This window comes from Ornithorhynchus anatinus, chromosome 8 (assembly GCF_004115215.2).
Source record: "Ornithorhynchus anatinus isolate Pmale09 chromosome 8, mOrnAna1.pri.v4, whole genome shotgun sequence".
In the NCBI taxonomy this organism is placed as follows: Eukaryota; Metazoa; Chordata; class Mammalia; order Monotremata; family Ornithorhynchidae; genus Ornithorhynchus; species Ornithorhynchus anatinus.
The window spans coordinates 37502712-37521797 of record NC_041735.1 but is presented as its reverse complement, the minus strand read 5'-3'; the positions used below and the strand labels follow the sequence as shown (position 1 = coordinate 37521797).

General features: G+C 47.3%; 1 protein-coding gene and 1 long non-coding RNA gene across 3 annotated transcripts in view; one reads left to right on the top strand and one right to left on the bottom strand.

Annotated features, from left to right (window-relative positions):
- The first annotated feature begins 2185 nt into the window (after positions 1-2185).
- LOC114813850 lies at positions 2186-9141 on the top strand. Of its 2 annotated transcripts, XR_003761611.2 has the most exons (5): positions 2186-2766; positions 5615-5687; positions 5962-6047; positions 6234-6430; positions 7902-9141. It is a non-coding gene; the product is annotated as an uncharacterized LOC114813850 (long non-coding RNA). The 2 variants fall into 2 exon arrangements; XR_003761609.2 differs by having other exon boundaries at positions 5962-6430.
- Positions 7503-19086, bottom strand: part of EXOSC7 (exosome component 7) — a 34411-nt gene continuing 22827 nt past the window's right edge. The window contains exons 5-8 of the mRNA XM_007666144.4: positions 17042-17112; positions 13844-13967; positions 12286-12441; positions 7503-7744 (exon numbers count right to left, since the gene is read on the bottom strand). Of these exons, the coding sequence (XP_007664334.2) occupies positions 7640-7744; positions 12286-12441; positions 13844-13967; positions 17042-17112 (456 nt within the window). The 3' untranslated portion in view covers positions 7503-7639. The remainder of the gene's footprint in view (positions 7745-12285; positions 12442-13843; positions 13968-17041; positions 17113-19086) is intronic.

The window sequence follows — 19086 nt, the reverse complement described above, 5'->3', positions numbered from 1 at the left end:
CTCCCTCTGTCTTCTCTGTGCCCTGCTGTTTCTGCATCTGTCTTTCATCTCCATCTCTTTCTCATCTCAGCATCTCTCCGGGTCTCTCTGCCTCTCACCTCCATGTCTATCAGTCTCTCATCTCTGTGTCTCTCCATGTCCCTCTGTCTCCGTATGCCTGTCTCTCAACTGCATGTTTCTTGTCTCCATCTCTCCATCTTTGTCTGGTGTCTGTCTCTCGCCATGTTAATACAGTCACTCATCCTGTCCTGCTCGGGTTACTGCATCAGCCTCCTTACTGACCACCCAACGTCCCGTCTCTCTCCACTCCATTCCATACGTCGCTCTTTGTAGAACTACAAAAACGTTCAGTACGTGTCACCCCCCCACCCCCCGGGTGACACCGGTTGCCCATCCACCTCCGCATCAAAGACTCCTCACCCTTGGCTTTAAAGCCCTCCATCACCTTGCCCGCTCCTCCCTCACCTCGCTTCTCTCCTTCTGCAACTCAGTCCGCACATTTCACTCCTCTAATGCTAACCTTCTCACTGTGCCTAGAACTCACCTGTCTCGCCGCCGACCCCTGGCCCACATCCTCCCTCCCTCCTCAAATCCGCCAGACAACCACTCTCCCCCGCTTCAAAGCCTTACTGAAGGCCCATCTCCTCCAAGAGGCCTTCCCAGACTAAGCCCCGCTTTTCCTCATCTCCCACTCCCTTCTGCGTCTCCTCGACTTGCTCCCTCTGCTCTCCCCCTCCACCCCGAGCCCCACACCGCTTATGTCCATATCTGTAACTTCATTTGTATTGATGTCGGTCTCCCCCAGTCTAGACTGTAAGCTCATTGTGGATAGGGAAGGTCACTTTATTATTGTATTGTACTTTCCCAAGCGCTTGGTACAGGGCTCTGCACACAGTAAGCGCTCAATAAATACAATTGAATGAACATCTATCTGTCTGTCACCTGTCTCTGTCCCTCATCTCCGTGTCTGTCTCTTATCTCCACATAACTCCGTTTCATCTGTCTCATTTCCATGTTTCTCTGCCTGTTCCATCTCTGTCCCCACCTCATCTCTTTGTCTCTTCATGTCTCTCACCTCTGCATGTCTCATCTACTCATCTCTCCATCCATCTCTCCAGTCTCCATGACTTTCCATCTACCTCACTCATCTCTACATCTCTCCATTTTTCTCTCATCTGTCTCCCCATCACTCTGCCTCTCCATCTCTCTCATTTCTATCTCACCTCATCTCTCTGATCTCCATGTCTCTGCCTCATCTCCACATCTCTCCATCTTTTATTTCCATGCCTCTCTTGTCTCCATATCTCTCAGCTGTCTCTTATCTCCATGTCTATCTCTCATCTCGGCGTCTCTTCCTCATCTCTACATCTCTTCACCTGTCTCTAACCTCTGCATCTCTCCATCTCTCACCTTCTCTCCAATCTCCATGTCTGTCATCTCTGCATCTCTCATTTCCATGTCGCTTCTCTCCACATCTGTCTCTCCATTTGTCAGTCATCTCTAATCTCTGCATCTCTCCGCCTGTCTCTCATCTCTGCATGATCTTTCCATCTCTGTCATCTCCATGTCTCTTTCACCTCCACATCTCTTCATATCTCATCTCTACCTCTCTCCTTGTCTCATCTTCAGGTCTCTGTCTCTCTGGTTTCTCTGCCTCTCTCATCTCTCCATCTCTCTCTTGCCTCCGCATCTCTCTGCCTGTATCATCTTTGCATCAGTCTCATTTCCACATCTGCCTCTTTCATCGGTGTCTCTCTGTCTCATTTCTGCACCGGTTTCTCACCTTCATCTGTCTCTCATCTCTGCATCACTCCAGCTGCCTCTGTCTTCTCCATGTCTCTCCATGTCATCTCTCTCACTCTTTGTCTCTCTCCACATCGCTCTGTCTCTGTGACTGTGTCTCCAAGTCTGTCTCTCGTTCCCACATCTCTCCTTCTCTGGCTTTCTAGAACTGTGGACATCAGAGGGCAGAAGTCTGTTTGCCTGGCCTGGCCCGGCCCGGCCCTCTGTCCTCCTCCTCCCCAGTGCTGCCCTGAAATCCGCTTTTCAGGTGTCTTCCCCACCCAACAGAGAGATTCACGTGGTCCCGACATTGACCAGAAAAGGCAAAGCGTTGCCAGTCACCAAATATTTCCAGCTCACCTTCACTTCCTGCACACAGCTTTTGGTCCAAAGAAATGTTCTTGTCCTGCAAAGGTAAGCCATTTTATGGGCCCGGGGAAGCTCGGTCTGAACAGAAACATCCCCTCTCCCGCAAATTCGGGCCCTGTGGCTTCCCGTCCTCTGAGACTCCCCGGGATCGCTCTCCAATTTACGGTCACCTCTACCCCCAAAGCAGGCCCAGCTCACTTTCCGCATCCTCGGTTCTCTCTGAGCCACGGGTCAGGCAGCAAAGTGCTTGTTGAAAGAAAAAGGGATTCCACTGGAATGACCGTGGCTGGCCATCCGAGATGTTTTCAACATCGTTTTTCCCTCCAAGTAAGCCCAAACCACATGAGCTAGAGCAGAGAAAACACGTGGATCTCATTTACTATTAAGAAACCAGGGCAAATGGAAATTTCAAGAGTTGAGAATTCAGTTCACATACTGCAAAGAAGAACTTCACCTTCATTAGAAGAACGGCTTTTGTATGTTTTTCCCTGACAGGTGCAGGTGAACCGAAGAACATCCGCCACGCTGTTCCTCGTCCAGGGGGCCGGCCCTCCCTCCCGGCTGACGGCAGGCACCCGCCCCGATTGTTACGGCCGTATCGGTGGACAAGCCCAGGTAACAGCTTTTCAGTTTGGTTGGGAAAAGGACCAGGGATTTTAGGGAGGGTGGGGAAGAGCCAGGCAGGCACCATTTTGGGCCTTTGAAGCCCTGAATGGACAGACACCCACACTGCAGACCTGGGCTGAGCAAAGCGCGGGTTGCCCAGATAAGGAAACTGGGGTGGAGTGTGGGAAAAATGGGGAAAAACAACACAGGGGATGGGACTGTCGGCCCCGGCATCCCCACAGATGCCATCCGACACCTCCAACTTTCCCACTACTTTCGGGCTGTGATTTAATTATCAAAAACCTCCAGGAGCCATCTAAAATGTCAGTTTGCATAGCTTCCTGTGATAATGAATTCCAATTACCACCTGCTATGGGAAGAAGGGCTCTGTTTTCCATTCCCCACCTTGAAGAGATAACAGGTGCCCCTACCAGCCTCCTCCTAGGGTTCGTTTTATGGTCTCACATGTCTTCTCCCAGACGGCTTTAAAAGGATGAAGCATACGGAGACCACAGCCTGCAAGTTTTGGGTTTCCATTATGCTCTTGTCTAACAATGAGAAAGGCAGTTGTACAGAGCTGGGGTTGGGACCCTTCACAGTGCCACACATTTGCTGTTAAAACAGAACAAAACTGCACAGCCTAATCTGTAAAATGCAAAGAGCTAAGAACATGGGAGAGTTCTACTGGATATAGTAATAAAAATGTTGGTATTTGTTAAGCGCTTACTATGTGCAGAGCACTGTTCTAAGCGCTGGGGTAGATTTACAGGATAATCAGGTTGTCCCACATGAGGCTCACAGTCTTAATCCCCATTTTACGGATGAGGAAACTGAGGCACAGAGAAGTTAAGTGACTTGCCTACAGTCACACAGCTGACAAGCGGCAGAGCTGGGATTCAAACTCATGACCTCTGTCTCCCAAGCCCGGGCTCTTTCCACTGAGCCACGCTGCAGAATGAACAAATGAGAAATTATACAATGGCCGGGTGAATTCCTCTCTACCAAACAGGGATGTCTTGAGGGTAAAAATAAGACAACGAAGGTGACGGTCTTTGGGAAAAGCTGTCTTCCAAAATCAGGCATTATTATTACCATAACACAATTGCTAATTGCTCTTGTGCTTTCACTATTTCCATTTCATTATTTTTTTCCTGGGCATGTTGATTTAAAATCACAGGCCACCGTAGTTCTTTTAGCTGAGGGTGGTTCTTTTCTATGTTTATCTCCCCTCAAATTTTCAAAATAGTCGTCGTACTTGTGCTGGAGTAGGTACAAGTTAAGCAGGCTGGATACAGTCCTTGTCCCGCTTGGGGCTCACAGTCTAAGTAGGAGAGAGAACAGGTACTGTATTCCCATTTTACAGTTGAGGAAACTGAGGCACCGAGAAGTTAAGTGACTTGCCCAAGGTCACATAGGCAAGTGGCAAAGCAGAGATGAGGAAAAGTGTCTGCCAGCTCTGTTGTAGTGTACTGTCCCACGTGTTTAGCACAATGTTATACACTGTATCTACCCCAGTGCTCGGCACATAGTAAGTGCTTATCAAATCCCATAATTATCATTATTAATAAATAGTAATAAATACTCAACCATTAATTGATTCATTAAACCCATTAGGTCCTCTGACTCCCAGGCCCGCGTTCTTTCCAGTAGGCCACACTTGCTTCCCTTTCATCCCCTGCCCCCTGCTCCTTACGTATTAAGGAGCTAAGGAGAGGTTTAGTACAGCGAAGCAGCATGGCCTGACGGATAGAGCTTGGGACTGGACGTCAGACGGGCCTGGGTCCTAATCCCGGCTCCACCACCTGTCTGCTGTGTGACCTCGGGCAAGCCACTTGACTGCTCTGTGCCTCATCTGTGAAATGGGGAATAAGACTGAGCCCCAGGTGGGACAGGGACTGTGTCAACCTGATTAACTTGTACCTACCCCAGCGTTTAGTAGAGTGCCTGGCACACAGTAAGCACCTAACAAGTACTGTAAAAAAAAAAAAGTGCCTAGTATAAAGCTCTGCACTTAAGAAGTGCTAAATAGATACCACTGATGACTATCTCATGTTATTTCATCCTTTGCTAAAGTACACTCTACTGAGGAGCGAGAAGTCTCTATCAACTATAGCAATTAGAGGCACAGATATGTATTTATATTTGCGCCCCTCTCCTACCTGTAATGATTCCATTAGAACCACAGCCAGTCATGTAGAAGGTTTTTTGTTTCTCCTGCGTCTAATCTCCGTGCCTTTCGGATGGTTGCCGCGGGCTTAACTGTCCAAGAGTCACTCTGATGCATCTGCAAAAATTCCCGAAATTCGCCATCCAGGTCCCGAGAGGGCAACTTGGAATACTAGTGCTGACCTTGCGCTATTAGGAAAAACCCAGCAAGGACCTAGAGAAGACCAAAGTCTATTGATTCCCAATTGGTAAACTGCTTTATTTATCGGCAGCTACTTAAGGTGGGGTCTGAGCAAAATGCAGATGGAACGAATAATGTTGCTTTCAACACCAGAGCCTGTACCAGAATTAATTCGGCAAAGTCTCCAAGTGGCTACCTTGAAAGGCAACTGAACCCAACTACTTTCCTCACTGACGCGACCCTAGACCTGGCCGACCTGCTATCACGGGGTCTGTGGAACCCATTAGTCAATAGTATTTATTGAACACCTTTGCCCAGAGCACCGTATTAAGTTCTTGGGAAGGTCCAATCGAGTAATCCACACAATTTACAATCTACCCTAGGGGAGGCTGACACCCACCAGGCCATTCACAAAATGCTACAGCAGTGAAGAGCAAAAGTTTAGAAAGATGAATGCCACACAAACACATACACATGAGAGACTTGCTTAATTACCCCCCTTTCTTGCAGCTTCCAAACAGGGGAGGAGCTAGCAATATGGGGAACAGGAGAAAAAAAGAAGGAAAGGAAGAGGAACAGAAAGGTAATGGGACACTTTCACTACGCAGTCGAGTTACTGCAATCCCTCCCTCCGTCCCCCTTCCCTTCCTACAGTTGTGCTCACAGATTTTCAAAAAAGAAAACTTCAGACTGTGACCTAGTGGAAAGAGCACAAGCCTGGGGGTCAGAGTACTTGGGTTCTAATCCCAACACTCACTTTTCTGCTATGTGACCTGGGCAAGTCGCTTAACCTCTCTCTGGCTCAGTTTTCTCATCTGTAAAATGGGGTTCTAATACCTACTCTCCCTTCTACTTAGGCTATCAGCCCTCTGTGGGACAAGTACTACATCCAACAAGATTTCCTTGCATCAACCTCAGCAGTCGGGTCAGCGCTTGAGCCATAGTGAGTACTTAAATACAGGTGTCATTATCATCACTCGAGGCCGGAGGCTGTATCCCTGGCGTCCAGAACCAACCAAGTCTTCCAGTGCTGGGGCATCACCGCTAAACGATCTGAAAGATAGGGCAGACGTCACGACCGAAACATATCCGTCGTGAATCGGCACCTTCTTAACTGCTTTTTTTGCAGAAAGATACGAGGCTGTACCGATCTTACCTTCACACTGGAATGCAGGGACATTTCCAGGAAGTATAGTCTGATGGCAGTCTGACCAGTAACTCCTGACTTAAATTCCTGGCTTGCATCACGGAAGAGAAAGATCTGGTTGTCTCAGACAGCCCTCCAAAAGAACAAGGAGCTAACAAAAGAGTGCCTTAGTGAAAGAGGTAAATGACATTTTGTGAACTGGGTGTAAGAAGCAGAGCTCTCTTTTTTTAAGGTATTTAAGTGCCCCCTCTATGCCGGGTATGTACAAAGTGCTGAGATAATCAGATTGGACACAGTCCGTGTCCCACAGGGGTCTCACAGTCACAATCCCCATTTTACAGAAGAGGAAACTGAAGCACGGAGAAGTGGATGTGACTTGCCTAGGGTCACACAGCAGGCGAGTGGCAGAACTAGGATTAGAATCCAGGTCCTTCTGACTCCCAGGCCTGTGCTCTATCCACCAGACCATGCTGCTTCTCTCCCCATTACCCAGAGGGACCTGGCCCTCCCAGGCCACAGTACGTGGAAGCACCAAGTTGGCCGCGGTTAGAAAACCTGGACTCGGAAGAGACGGAAAATTGTAGGCTTGAACAACCTTCGAAAAACTTGAAAAGAGCATGAGCCTAGAAGAGAGGAGAGCTGAGCTCTAATCCCGGCTCTGCCCCTTGCCTGTGTGTGACCTTGGATATGCCACTTACCTTCTCTAAGGCCGTTTCCTCATGTCCAGTGGGCATTCAATACCTGTTTTCCCCTCCCTGTTAGAAGGCGATCCCCCGTGGGGCAGGGACTGTGTTTTTGGATTGTATTTACCCCAGTACTTGGCAGACGAGTGCACTCAATGAATATCCCACATTTTAATTTTTGCAGTTGTTAGAAGCACACTTCTCGTCCCTTTGTTTCCTAACTCCATCCTCCTGCCTCTGGGCAGAATTAGACCCACCCCATCCCAAGAGAGTCACCTGTAGTCTCATTTTTATAATCTCCAGGGAAGGAATTCAAACAAATCAACGTTCTTAGTCCTCCCTGTGAATTCCTTTTGTAACGTGTATTTCAGATTGACATTTTCACCTACAGAACGGGGCTGGAGTGTGTACTTGTTTACATTTCACAATAAAATAGATCCGATGACTCACGTGACAGCCGCCCCCCTGAGATAGAGGGATTCCTTGGAGGTTTGCTACTGAACATGATACTGCTTGGCCACTGAGTTTAAAAGTCTTCTTCCTGTAAGACTGCAACCAACACTTAAGCCAAGATCAGAAAATATACTTTAATATTACATACACAAATGCTGCCTCAGCTTCACACCTTCCAAGAAAAAATACATACACACTTCTGTTCCAAAAAAAAAAAAAAAAAGCATTCACAATGAGGGGGTGAAGCGGAGCTTATCCCAGGAATCCAACCTTCTGTCGCTTAGGGCCCAGGCTTTCTTCTTTGTGTAAGACACTCTGCAAGGAGGAGTGCACCATCTTTCCCACGCGTTTTCCAGTCTGGACAACAGAGGACAGGGAGGGAAGGAAAAGGATACCGGACCGGTGAGACAGGCAGACGATTCATCCGAAAGAACGTTTCCCCCTTCTGTCGATCTGAGATTCCAACTCTCCCTACGCCATCCTTCCCTGACTTGTATTTTTTGTTTGGTTTCAGTCTTGTGTAAAAGCAGTGGCAGAAAATGCCCCCTGCCCCTCCAGGACTGACAGACGTGTCTGGCCCAACTGATGACAGGTGAACACCCTGAGTACCCGAAAGCAACTCCGAATATCATGTGAAGAAACGGCTACGTTTTCCTTTTCCCTGGTAAAGGGGGACACGAGAGCACGGATAATTATTGAAATCCACAGAGATTTCACCAACAAACCAAACAAACCTTCTACCAGAGCTGATGACATGCAAAGCGGGCAATCTGACTGGAGGTGATTTCTTTCCCCTTCCCTATACTAAGGAGCAGTGGAAGGGCCAAGTGCCAGGCAGAAGACAGGGGAAGGAGGAGCGGCAGCCAAGGCCTGGAATAAAGAGATATCGGAAGCATCTTCGGCTTGAGCGGATTCTGGAGGGGGGAGTTTGGATAACTGGGTGACTAAGGATCTCAGTTATCCTCTGTCTCCTCTGTTCCCTTTAGACAAGCAGCCCTGGGCCTCGTAGTTGGGAGACCCCGGGACCCTGGAGCAGTAGGCCACGGGACTTTGGACCACTCACCCTTTAAACTTTGTCTCTGTTGCCTTAGCTGTCAAATGGGAAGATGAAAATGTGAGCCCTCTCTGGGCGGGGACCGTTTGATCATGCTGTCTTGGATTTACCAGGTGTTGGGCCCTTAGTACTACTACAGTCAATAAATACCAGTGTTATCATCATTACAGCAGTGCAGGCTGTGACCTTCCAAAAGGAGGTTTTGACTTCCTTACACTAGACGGGGATGAAATGTCTCCTCGTTCCCCAAATGAAACTCTTGAGTGGGAGCAATCCACTGACGATAGAAGGGTATTTCAGAAGAGCTATAAGAATTGTCATTTTAATTTGCCTACCCTCTCTGCCCCCTAGCCACGGAACGGTGTTAACAATCTAATCCATCACCCAACCTCCATCTCAAAGTTAGCTTCTCCCAAAAGTTCTGTCTCACTCAGTGATCTGTGCTTAGCATGCCATTACGACGCTCGGGTAAGCACTCAGTCCAGCGATCTGCTCTGCACGCAGAAAGCGTCAAGAAATACAACTGGTTAGCAAGAAGCAATATAAAAAAGCAAGGGTCGGCAACCTCTGGCTCAGGAGCCATCTGTAGCTGGCTTTTCTTGGAACTAAAAGTGGTTTACTTGATGAACTGATTCCCTTAGGCACTTTGATACACCCTCCAACCACACAGTAATTATGTACATATCCTTATACTCTACCACTCTCCCCTCTCCCTAATCTATTTTAATGTCCATCTCCGCCTCTAGGCTGTAAGCTCCCTGTGGGCAGTGATCGAGTCTACCAACTCTGCTGTACTGTAGTGTGCCCAACGTGTAATAAGTGCTCAATAAATACTAATGACTGATTGAGAATTAATGTATCCCTGGGCCATCTCTAACGGTCTGTGCGCCTACCTGGAGAAATTCAACAATTCCTCCTTTCGCTAATTCATACCCTCCCTTCGTTATTACAACTTGAGAGGATTGTGGATGGCGTAGTCAACAAAACTGGAAAATCGGTTTTGGAGAAACTCAAGTTTCTTAATGATAGCAGGCCTGGTGGTACTTCTATTTATGAAGGCTGTTCTCTGAGCAGCTGAAGACATTTTAGAGACAACTGTTTAGACAGAACAGAAGCAATGCCACCACGAAAGGTCTCAGTCTGTCCATCACCATTTCTTTAGCTAGCGAATGCCCTTCATCTATAGTAAGAAATTGCCAAACGTACTGCCCTGCTTTGCCAAAGACTGGTAAAATAAAGGGTACAAATCAAAGAAATGAACACAAATTTAACCTAACCCGGGCACTCTGGGGGATCTAAAAGTTAGGCTTCAACAGATTTTCATCAACTACCCTGCAGGGAGGCCGCAATCGCCTAGTGGATAGTGAGCCCTGGAATGGGAGTCCAGTCTGAGGGCTTCAGTCCACACCCTTTCATAAAGGGCCTCAATCTCTTCACCTGTAAAATGGGGAGAAATGTTACCCGATACCCCTACCTGCTATTACTCAGTGACATCATGAGACCATAAGGAGAAAGTCAAGATGGCCTTCACCTAGGAGCTCTTCAAGGCATCACAGAGAGGGACTACAGGCAAGTAAAAGTCCGGCATTATTTGGGGGCAGGAGGTGGAGGGTGTCCGGAGGCTTTGGGGAACGAAGAGAAAGAGGAGCAGCAGTACTGTGCTCTCTCTTGCTCTTTCTCCCTAAGCACAAGAAAATCTGAGCTCTGAAGAATTCCATCTGGGAGATGTGTAATAATATTGGGCAGCAAATATGTAGAAGAAAAAAGATGAGCTAACATCTCTAATCTGGAAAAACAAACAAACCCAAAACAACAAGAAGAAAATCTGTTTCCAGATGGAGATTCCCTTCCTGCAGGAAGAGCAGCGTTCAAGGGAGACTGTGCTTATGTAACAGAAAAGGCAAGCCAAAAGATCATGAGGCGAAGCTTTTGGGTGAGTTACGTAAGGAATCAGGAATGAAGGGTTTTGACCACCCTGCATGGACCAATGCTAGAGAGTTCAGAGGGAGAGGAGGGATAGGGAAAACCAGAGAAATGGACAAAAATCTAACCGTAAGGAAACACCACTGTTACAGAATGTAAAGCAAGGACTGGGTTTAAACAGACCGACCCCCGGCCGTTTTTAAATGCAACCTGGAGAGAGAACTGATAGGATCCATGACCCAAAGCTAATTTTGCTTAAGAAAAGGAGAGGGAGAACATCAAGACCCAGAGACCTGAACCACTTCAACACCGAATCTGTTATCTGTGGGGACAGGGTTGCAGTCGGCAGCGTGTTGGATGAGATTCCAGACTGTGCCTTACAAAGGGGGGAGAACGGACAATCGCTCGGCCTCGTGGCGAGAACAGTATAACACGTTAAGCATGGCTGGCTTATTTAGCGAAACCGAGTCAAAGTAATGCGAGATGGGGTAGCATTTTTGGTGATAGCTGTGAAAGAGAATCCCAATGGTATACGGGAGGTTTGGACACAAGATATGGCATCATATCCTTGCAGCCCACTGCTGTGGGCACAGGTGAGGGAACCCTCAAAATAGTAATCAGGCAGCAGAATTTAGGCTGGTACCATGTAGAAACAACAACAAAAAAAGCAAAACAGATGGCAAACCCAATTGTAGTATATGCAAGTGACAGAGGCAGAGGGAAGAGGATCGCTGCTTTCAAACCTACGAGGAATGTGAAAAGCTACTCTTCTACATTTTATCCACAAAGTAGATACAAACGGATGCTGTGGGGGTGGGTATTGGCGTTTTTTATGCCCTTTTCCTAGAAGCACCAGGGTAAGACAATCTACAAAATGAACTTCCTTCCTCTCTCCCAAGACCAATATTGTGAAAGACACAAATGGCTCACATTATCAGTGAAAGATAATTCCCAGTCTCGCCATGAAGGCTGACAGATCTATAGTGAATATGAACAGCTACTCAGAGTACGAAGTGAAACAAAAAAGTTTCTGGGTTGAATACAAGAAATCAGTGTTGGAAGAGGGTACCACGAAGATTTCAAAAGTGCATCTGGGTCAAGAAGGCCACGCTACTCTGAATGGGAAGGGAAGCTAGAGAAAAGTCAGAGAGAGGCCAGAAGAAAGACATGTGGTGGGAAATACGACACGAAGACCCCTTCGACCAACAGTTTTCCATTCTGCTTTTTAAATAGGAATTCACTTGAAAAAATTCTTAATGTCCTATGGGACAAAAATGGGATAGCTGACAAGTCAGGCCAAGAGGGGAAATGTAGCAGGTTGAGGAGACTGGGGATAAATCCAGAAGGTTTCCTGGAGGACGTGGCCTGGAAGGAAGAGCCACTCTTAGGTTTCGTACCCCGGGACGGACAGGGACCGGGCCTTATCTGTTTCGCCTTTATCCAGTGCTTTGCCCAGTTCAAGTCCCAGCTCTTACACTTGCCTGTTGTGTGACCTTGGGCAAGTTCCTACACTCCTCTATGCCTTGGTTTCCTCATCTGTTAAATGAGGATTAAATACTCTTAGACTGTGGGCCCGTGTGGGACGAGGACTGTGTCCAACCTTATCATCTTGTAGCTACCCCCATGCTTAGGAGATGTGCTTGGCACATAGTAAACACATAAATGTCACTATTATTAGTACTGCCTTGTGCTGGTTTCCTCCCTGGTAAGGAATGAAAAGGTAGGTGCCATCAGAAGAGCTTTGGCACCTTTAGCTGGTAGAGACTGGTTAGGACACCGCTGAAGGCCACATGGCTCAGTGGCAGCTGGCGGGGCAGACCTGCCAGCTGGCACGTGTGCCTATGTGCCGAGGCCCGGGCCAAGACATGACGACCGCCACTACTCCTCTACTGGGTCAACCAGGTGTAACGCTCTGCCTCACCTCTATCATCTCGAAGACGCTCTCCGGATCCAGGCTGCCCTTCCCCACCTTTCTCATACAGGTGAGGATCCCTTTGTTGGTCACGGACACGAGCAGGCGGGCCAGAGAGCAGGCCTCTTCCTGAAGAGTGGCATCCACCACGTGCCTATAGCCAATCTGGAAAGCGAGCAAGTTCGTCAGAGCCACAACACAGGCTTGGAACCCCAAAGCTACTTCTCTTTTCAAGGCAGTGAGAAGCGACGCGGTCTAGAGGCTAGAGCAAGGGCCTGGGAGCCAGAAGCTCCTGGGTTCCAATCCGGGCTCCGCCATCTGTCTGCTGTGTGACCTTGGACAGGCCACTTCACAAGGCCACTTCACTGCTCTGGGCCTAAGTTACCTCATCTGTAAAATGGGGATTATGACTGTGAGCCCCATGGGAGACCTGATGATCTTGTATCTACCTCAGTGCTGAGAACAGTGCCTTCGCACACAGTATGTGCTTAACAAATACCATAAAAAAAAGGGAAAAAAGGGGACATCGATTTACTTTCCCTCAAGGATAAGGAATGTGCTCTGCAGAGTCTTCAGCAAGGCACTAACTTGCAATCTCTGAGTCCTGCCCCACTCCTATTCTCCCTTACCCTCTCCTGTACCAACACACTTTAATTAACACGCCAAATTCCCGTGGAGCCCAGTGACTTGATATGTGCCAGATGATGGCCGGTGCTTAGAAAAGTGCTTGGCACATTGTAAGCGCTCAACAAATACCATCATCATCATCATTATGTACGGTAGGGAAAAGGAGCTTCTGAGACACTGGAGAAGCAGAGTGACCTGGTGGAGAGAGCATGGGCCTGAGAGTCAGAGAACCTGGGTTCTAATCCCAGCTCTGTCACATGCATCCTGTGTGTCCTGGGACATGTTACTTAATTTCTCTGTGCCTCAGATTCCCCACCCGTAAACTGGGGATTCTTAGACACTGAGCCCCAAGAGGGACAGGGACTGTGTCTGATCTGATTACCCCAATCCTTGGCATATAAGCAAGTAGTGAAATAGCATAATTACTAGTATTAGTAATAATTATGGTATTTATTAAGCGCTTACTATATGCCAAGCACCATTCTAAGCGCTGGGGTAGATATAAGGTAGTCAGGTTGTCCCACGGGGGCTCACAGTCTTAATCCCTATTTTACAGATGAGGTAACTGAGACCCAGAGAAGTAAAATGACTTGCCCAAGGTCAGACGGCAGACAAGTGACAGAGTTGGAATTAGAACCCATGATCTTCTGACTCCCAGGCCCGTGCTCCACCTACAACACCACGCTGCTTCCCCGAAGAGACCGCTTGTTTTCAAGGGCTTGGAACAGGTTTTCCGAGGATCTAGGGCAAGTTACGACTGGGCATGAGTTTTGCTGGGTGCGCCTTCGTAGTCTCCCCCGTGCTCTTGGTAAAAGACTCGGAGAAGTGAATTCTAAAAGCCCCAACTGGTTAAGGGCTTCCAACCCCTTTCCTGAAGCTACTTCGTTAGCCAAGCTACAATAAATCCCCCCAACCGAAATAAAGCTAGACCAAACCTTACTTTGCTCAAAGTAACGATGCAAGGCACATTCTCCACATTCAGTCGAATACAGTCATAAGGGTCATCGGAGAGCTCAATATCCTTTGATCCTTCTTCATCCTCCAAAACTTGGACACGTGGAATGCTGGGGAACCAAAGCATAGACAACTTTCAGTAGCTTAAACAAATACGATTTGCAGGCTCTTACTGACCCCTAGAGAAAGTCATGTACAAAACCTCTCAGGAGAGAAACTAGTATATACAAAAATACTTCAGAAATAAAGGACCCCTCAACGCCCAGAGGAAAATGCGTGTCACTGTAATTTGTCTGTGTCGAGTCTTCTGTTCTAGAACTCCAGAAGAAATCCTATTTCAACTATGCAACCCAACGAAATTCCAAAACAGTTATGACCATTTCAATTTCCACTCCCGGGCCACTATAATGAAATTTTGTTACTAACTATTGCAAGCTGTGAACTTCAGATCTTTGCTCAGCGTGGCATCCTGCCTACCTAGCTACTCAACTCCCCAGTTCCTTTTTACTTGGCTCAATCCCAAGAGAAGGAGTGTTTTTCAGACGAGGGGCAAGGTGGAAGGACCCAAAATACAATTTGAAATCCAAGGCTGGAGAAATCAGAGGACTTTCTGGAAAGGAATGTTAATTATCTGACCAGACGATAACCGTCTTCGTACGTGGCATAAAGGTTGGTCCCTGAAGCATACGAAATAGTTTTCAAGGTTAAGGCAGAAAAATATTTTCCATTAATAACATCTTTTCCCTTAACAGCTTTGGTTTTCAATTCTCCTTAACTCTGCCCCTACTTAAAATTGTCTTCCTAAGAAAACTTGAAAGAACAAGCCTCCACAGAGATGGATTAAACAGTCTGCTGAAGAGATTTAAATGGCTTCAATGGGTCCCCTGCACTCATCCCAGTTTACAAAACATCTGTTTTCATTTCTGCTGCTTTTGCATTCCAGAAACCCTTAAAAAGATAAAACAGAGTTTACTGATGACACTAACTATGATGTACAAAGGCAGGGAAGGAAAAAAAAATCTACCTGCAGGCCCACAAAAATCACTCACATCTAGACTCCTTTCCAATTACATCTTAAACTGAGAGCATTCCACTTAGCTGTCAGAAATCCAAAAGTCATCTAAGGGGAATTTAAACACTGGATTTTCTATATGGAGCTGGCAACATTGCTCCAGGAATTCAGATTGAAAAACAGAAGTTAGAAAAGGACAAAGGGATAATCCCCAGGGTGGCTAGTTGTGACTTTTCTGCTGATGTTCAAAAACTAAAAGGAAAAGACTCGAGTAAGGTCATCCATTCAAATCTATCTGGATTCCTCCCACCGAGTAGATTATCAATCCCCATATTCCTTAGAAGATGTCATGGGTGGCTGAAAGAATTGAGGCTGGAGCGAATCCAACTGACGTGCCTGCGATTTGATTTAGGGTGCAGAGAGATGGTACCATAGGCTCCGGGAATGGAAATGACTTGGGTGGTTTTGCCCTGGCCTTCTGACAGTCGCCCTCCACTTCTGCCCAGTTCTAGTATCCCTGAAGGTAGGCGGGTCTGAAACACCAATTCCCAGGGAATCAGAGTCAGGACTGTAACAGGCCAGCAGTGCCTGGTGTGCTTACATTCTACACACCGTGTATCCCCGTCCCTGTTTAAGAGTGAGCATGAGACTCCTTCAAGAATCCATTTCAAATGTAAAAGAAAAATTAAGCCCTCGGCCTGAAGAGACTGAATTAATTACACGTGCATAATCTCAGGCCCGAAGCGCATATAAAAATGTTTGCGTGCGTGTTCTCTCTCTCTCTCTCTCCCAGTTCTTCACCTGACAGACACAGCCCAGAGAGTGTGTAACATTCTATAGGTTTCCAAAATAGCTTTTTACAATAGATCATAAAACAGTCCAAAGTGTCTCCTTGTTACTTAATAATTGTGATATTATTAAATGCCTCTTTCGTGCCGAGCACTGTACTAAGCGAGGGAGTAGATGACAACATAATCAGGTCCTACATGGGGCTCACATTCTAAGTAGGAGAGGGAGCATAGGTATTCAATCGTCCCAATTGTGCAGATGAAGGAACTGAGGTAGAGAGAAGTGAAGTGACTTGCCCCAGGTCACCCAGCAAGTAAGTGTCAGAGCCAGGATTAGAGCCCAGGGAACCCAGGCCCTCTGACTCTCAGGCCCATGCTCTTTCCACTTGGTCAACGCTGCTTTCCAAGATAATAACAGGTCTATTTTAAGACCGGACAAAGACCTCTGCTCGTTCCCCATAGAGGAATCTGCCACGTCTGCGCACCCGTAACGTATATAACATCCCAACATATGGTATTTACCCAGCAGGTACTCCCACAATCAAACAGTCTGCTCTGTCTCACATCTCCTCCTCTTGCTTCAGTGTCCATGGCAACAATCGGTGGGGGTGTATGGGGAGAGAAAGGGCAGAGGAATTTTTGGAACCTTGCACTGCAACAGATGGCCACTTGCTTCCCATCTCAGGCAGAACTACTGCTTAAGTCCGTACTTGCTCCCCAATGGACCAACCCTAAAGAGTCTAAGAACTCTGAACCAATCCTCTTAAAGGGCGATACCACTCACCCTACTTCCGTCGGCTACAGCCAAGCAGTTGCTCGAAACTATGAAACCCGAGTTTGAACTGAGGAGCGGCTCTCGTCCGAGTTACCCACCTGGGCACTGACGGGCCCGGAAGTTCGAAAAGATAAAGCTAACGCATCCTTGTTGAAGGCCCACAGGTTACCAACTTTGCTTTCACACTGTGGAAAGGACTGAGGAACCATTCTAAATTGAGAAGCCAGGAGCACATGCAGATTTTTTTTTTGGCCAGGACGCTGTGCCTTCATGGGGGCTTACCGATTAGCTTAGCCTCTGTCTGCAAGATTGACGGTTGCTGCCTGGAGAGGCTAGCAGCCGGTGCTCTCCTCCTCTCCCCGTTGCCCACCTGACGGGACTCAGGGGGTGCTGCCCAGAAGTCCCTCTGTTTGGAAGTGCTTGCCAGGGTAACCTGGGGATTGTCAGACCTTATCCTTTATAACCTCTATCAAAGCCTGCCACCTTCGCTGTCTGTGCAAGAATGAAAATTCTCCCTCACCATGCAGCCTCCTCCATCCTCGATTCATTCCTGCTCCCGCTCAGGCACCGAGAGCAACCTCCGGGAGTTCTGGGTCGTGGGTCCCTTACCGTGTATTGAAGAGAGCGGCCTTAACAGCAATGGAGATGGCGTCAAATAGATTTCCTCCACACTCCAACAACTGTGGTCGAGATGGAAGGTAGAAAAGAGACGGCGGTCAATAGAGGAACCGAGTCCTGCCCATTCTGACCCAAGTCCATCGCTGAGAGATGGACAAAATAGCCTTAGGCTGATTTAAATGAATGCCCCTGCAATGGTTTCGAGTCAAGCCGATGCTCTTCGGGACTAGTGTACCCCCATCTCTCCTCCCCATCCTTAAAATTCCAGTAAACAAAGAACATCTCCTCTACACAGGTCTCCCAGAAACCTCCACTTTGACAATAATTAGTGTAGGGTGGCTTGATGGGGAGAGTTACTTCTTTCTTTCCCCATCAGATGCCTGATAATGCTTTTGTCAATAATCGTGTATCCGACAGAGAAGGATACCTAATTTAGATTCTAGATGCAGATCATCCTGCACGATTCATTTTTCAACAGGCGAGGTCTTGGATGGATGGATCGGGCCCTTGATCAGCCGGGGTCTAAACGGGAACGGCAGCTGGGCTAAAATTAGCTTTTTGACCATGTCACCCCTCCCCTCAGTTGTTTCCCAGTGACCACCTTGAGGAACCTCACAGCAGCAAGGGCCTATCACAATCAACATCACAATAAACCTGTCCCAGCCTCAAACTCTCACTTCTATAAACACTCCAATGTACCGGTGGCTCAAAATCTTTACAGAAGATTCATATTACCCACGCACACACACACCTCCTCCCACCCTCCAACTCCCCTATCCACGGCAGCTGGAGAAAGGGAAATGAACCGATAGGCGAAAAAGACAGTCCTACTTGGGTTGTTCATCAAAAAAATGGTAATAGCCAAAGCAAAAGCTAAAACCCATGAAGACAACCAAATTAGTTCTGTTTCCCACCTGCTGAACACAGAAAGGTCAAACTACAGATCTCAGTGTTTATTCGTTAAATTTTAACATGAAAGTAACACCCTTTTACATATGGTATTAAACCTAGTGATCAATATTATAGGACCAGTACAGTAAGCACTATGTTTTTATCGAGAGCAAAAATGTGACTGCTGCATAAAAACAAACAAAAAACACCCTATTCTCTCCACAGCTAACCTCTTTTTTTATTCTCTCCTCCCTTCTATGGCCATCGCTGTTCCCAATTTTGATGGCCAAATTTAGCAGATATATTTATAATTGCATTTTGGTCTCAATTCTCCCTTTGAAAAACTCCCCAGTCACTAACTGGGTACAGTCTTCTGAATTGGAAGGGATTGCCGCTATCGTCTCCACTTTCACCCTCGCCCCCTTATCGGTATTTACTGGGCGCTTCCTTTGGGGAGAGCAACTTACTAGGCAACTGGGAGCATAAAATCAAGGTAGGAGAGGTGGCCCCTGCCCCGGGGAGCTTCCACAACATTGGGCAGAAGCTACTTGGGGGCGGTTGTCCTTCCACAATGTTCATTATCTCATTTCTCTGGGGTACGGCAATTCCTACAGAGAAATGGCTCTAAGAGATCAACAAACCACACAGCACCCACACCAAAGAGGCAGAACGCTCTTCAAGGTCCTGCCTAAACACTGGCGAACAAGCAACGCATTTAGGAAACATGTCACATTTTTCAATTTACTCAATGTCATGCTTAAAGAAATTAGCTGCCAGCATTGCAAGAGAGATAAGTGCTTCTATGTTTTACACTGAGGTGAAGTTGAATTTTCTACAAAAACTTTCCTCTGACCAATCAGTGGTCTAACTTGTGGTAAGCATATAAAACCCACAATAATAATAATAATAATGTTGGTAGTTGTTAAGCGCTTATTACGTGCAAAACACTGTTCTAAGCGCTGGGGGAGATACAAGGTAATCAGGTGGTCCCACGTGAGACTCACAGTTAATCCCCATTTTACAGATGAGGTAACTGAGGCACAGAGAAGTTAAGTGACTTGCCCACAGTCACACAGCTGACAAGAGGCAGAGCCGGGAGTCGAACCCATGACCTCTGACTCCGAAGCCCAGGCTCTTTCCACTGA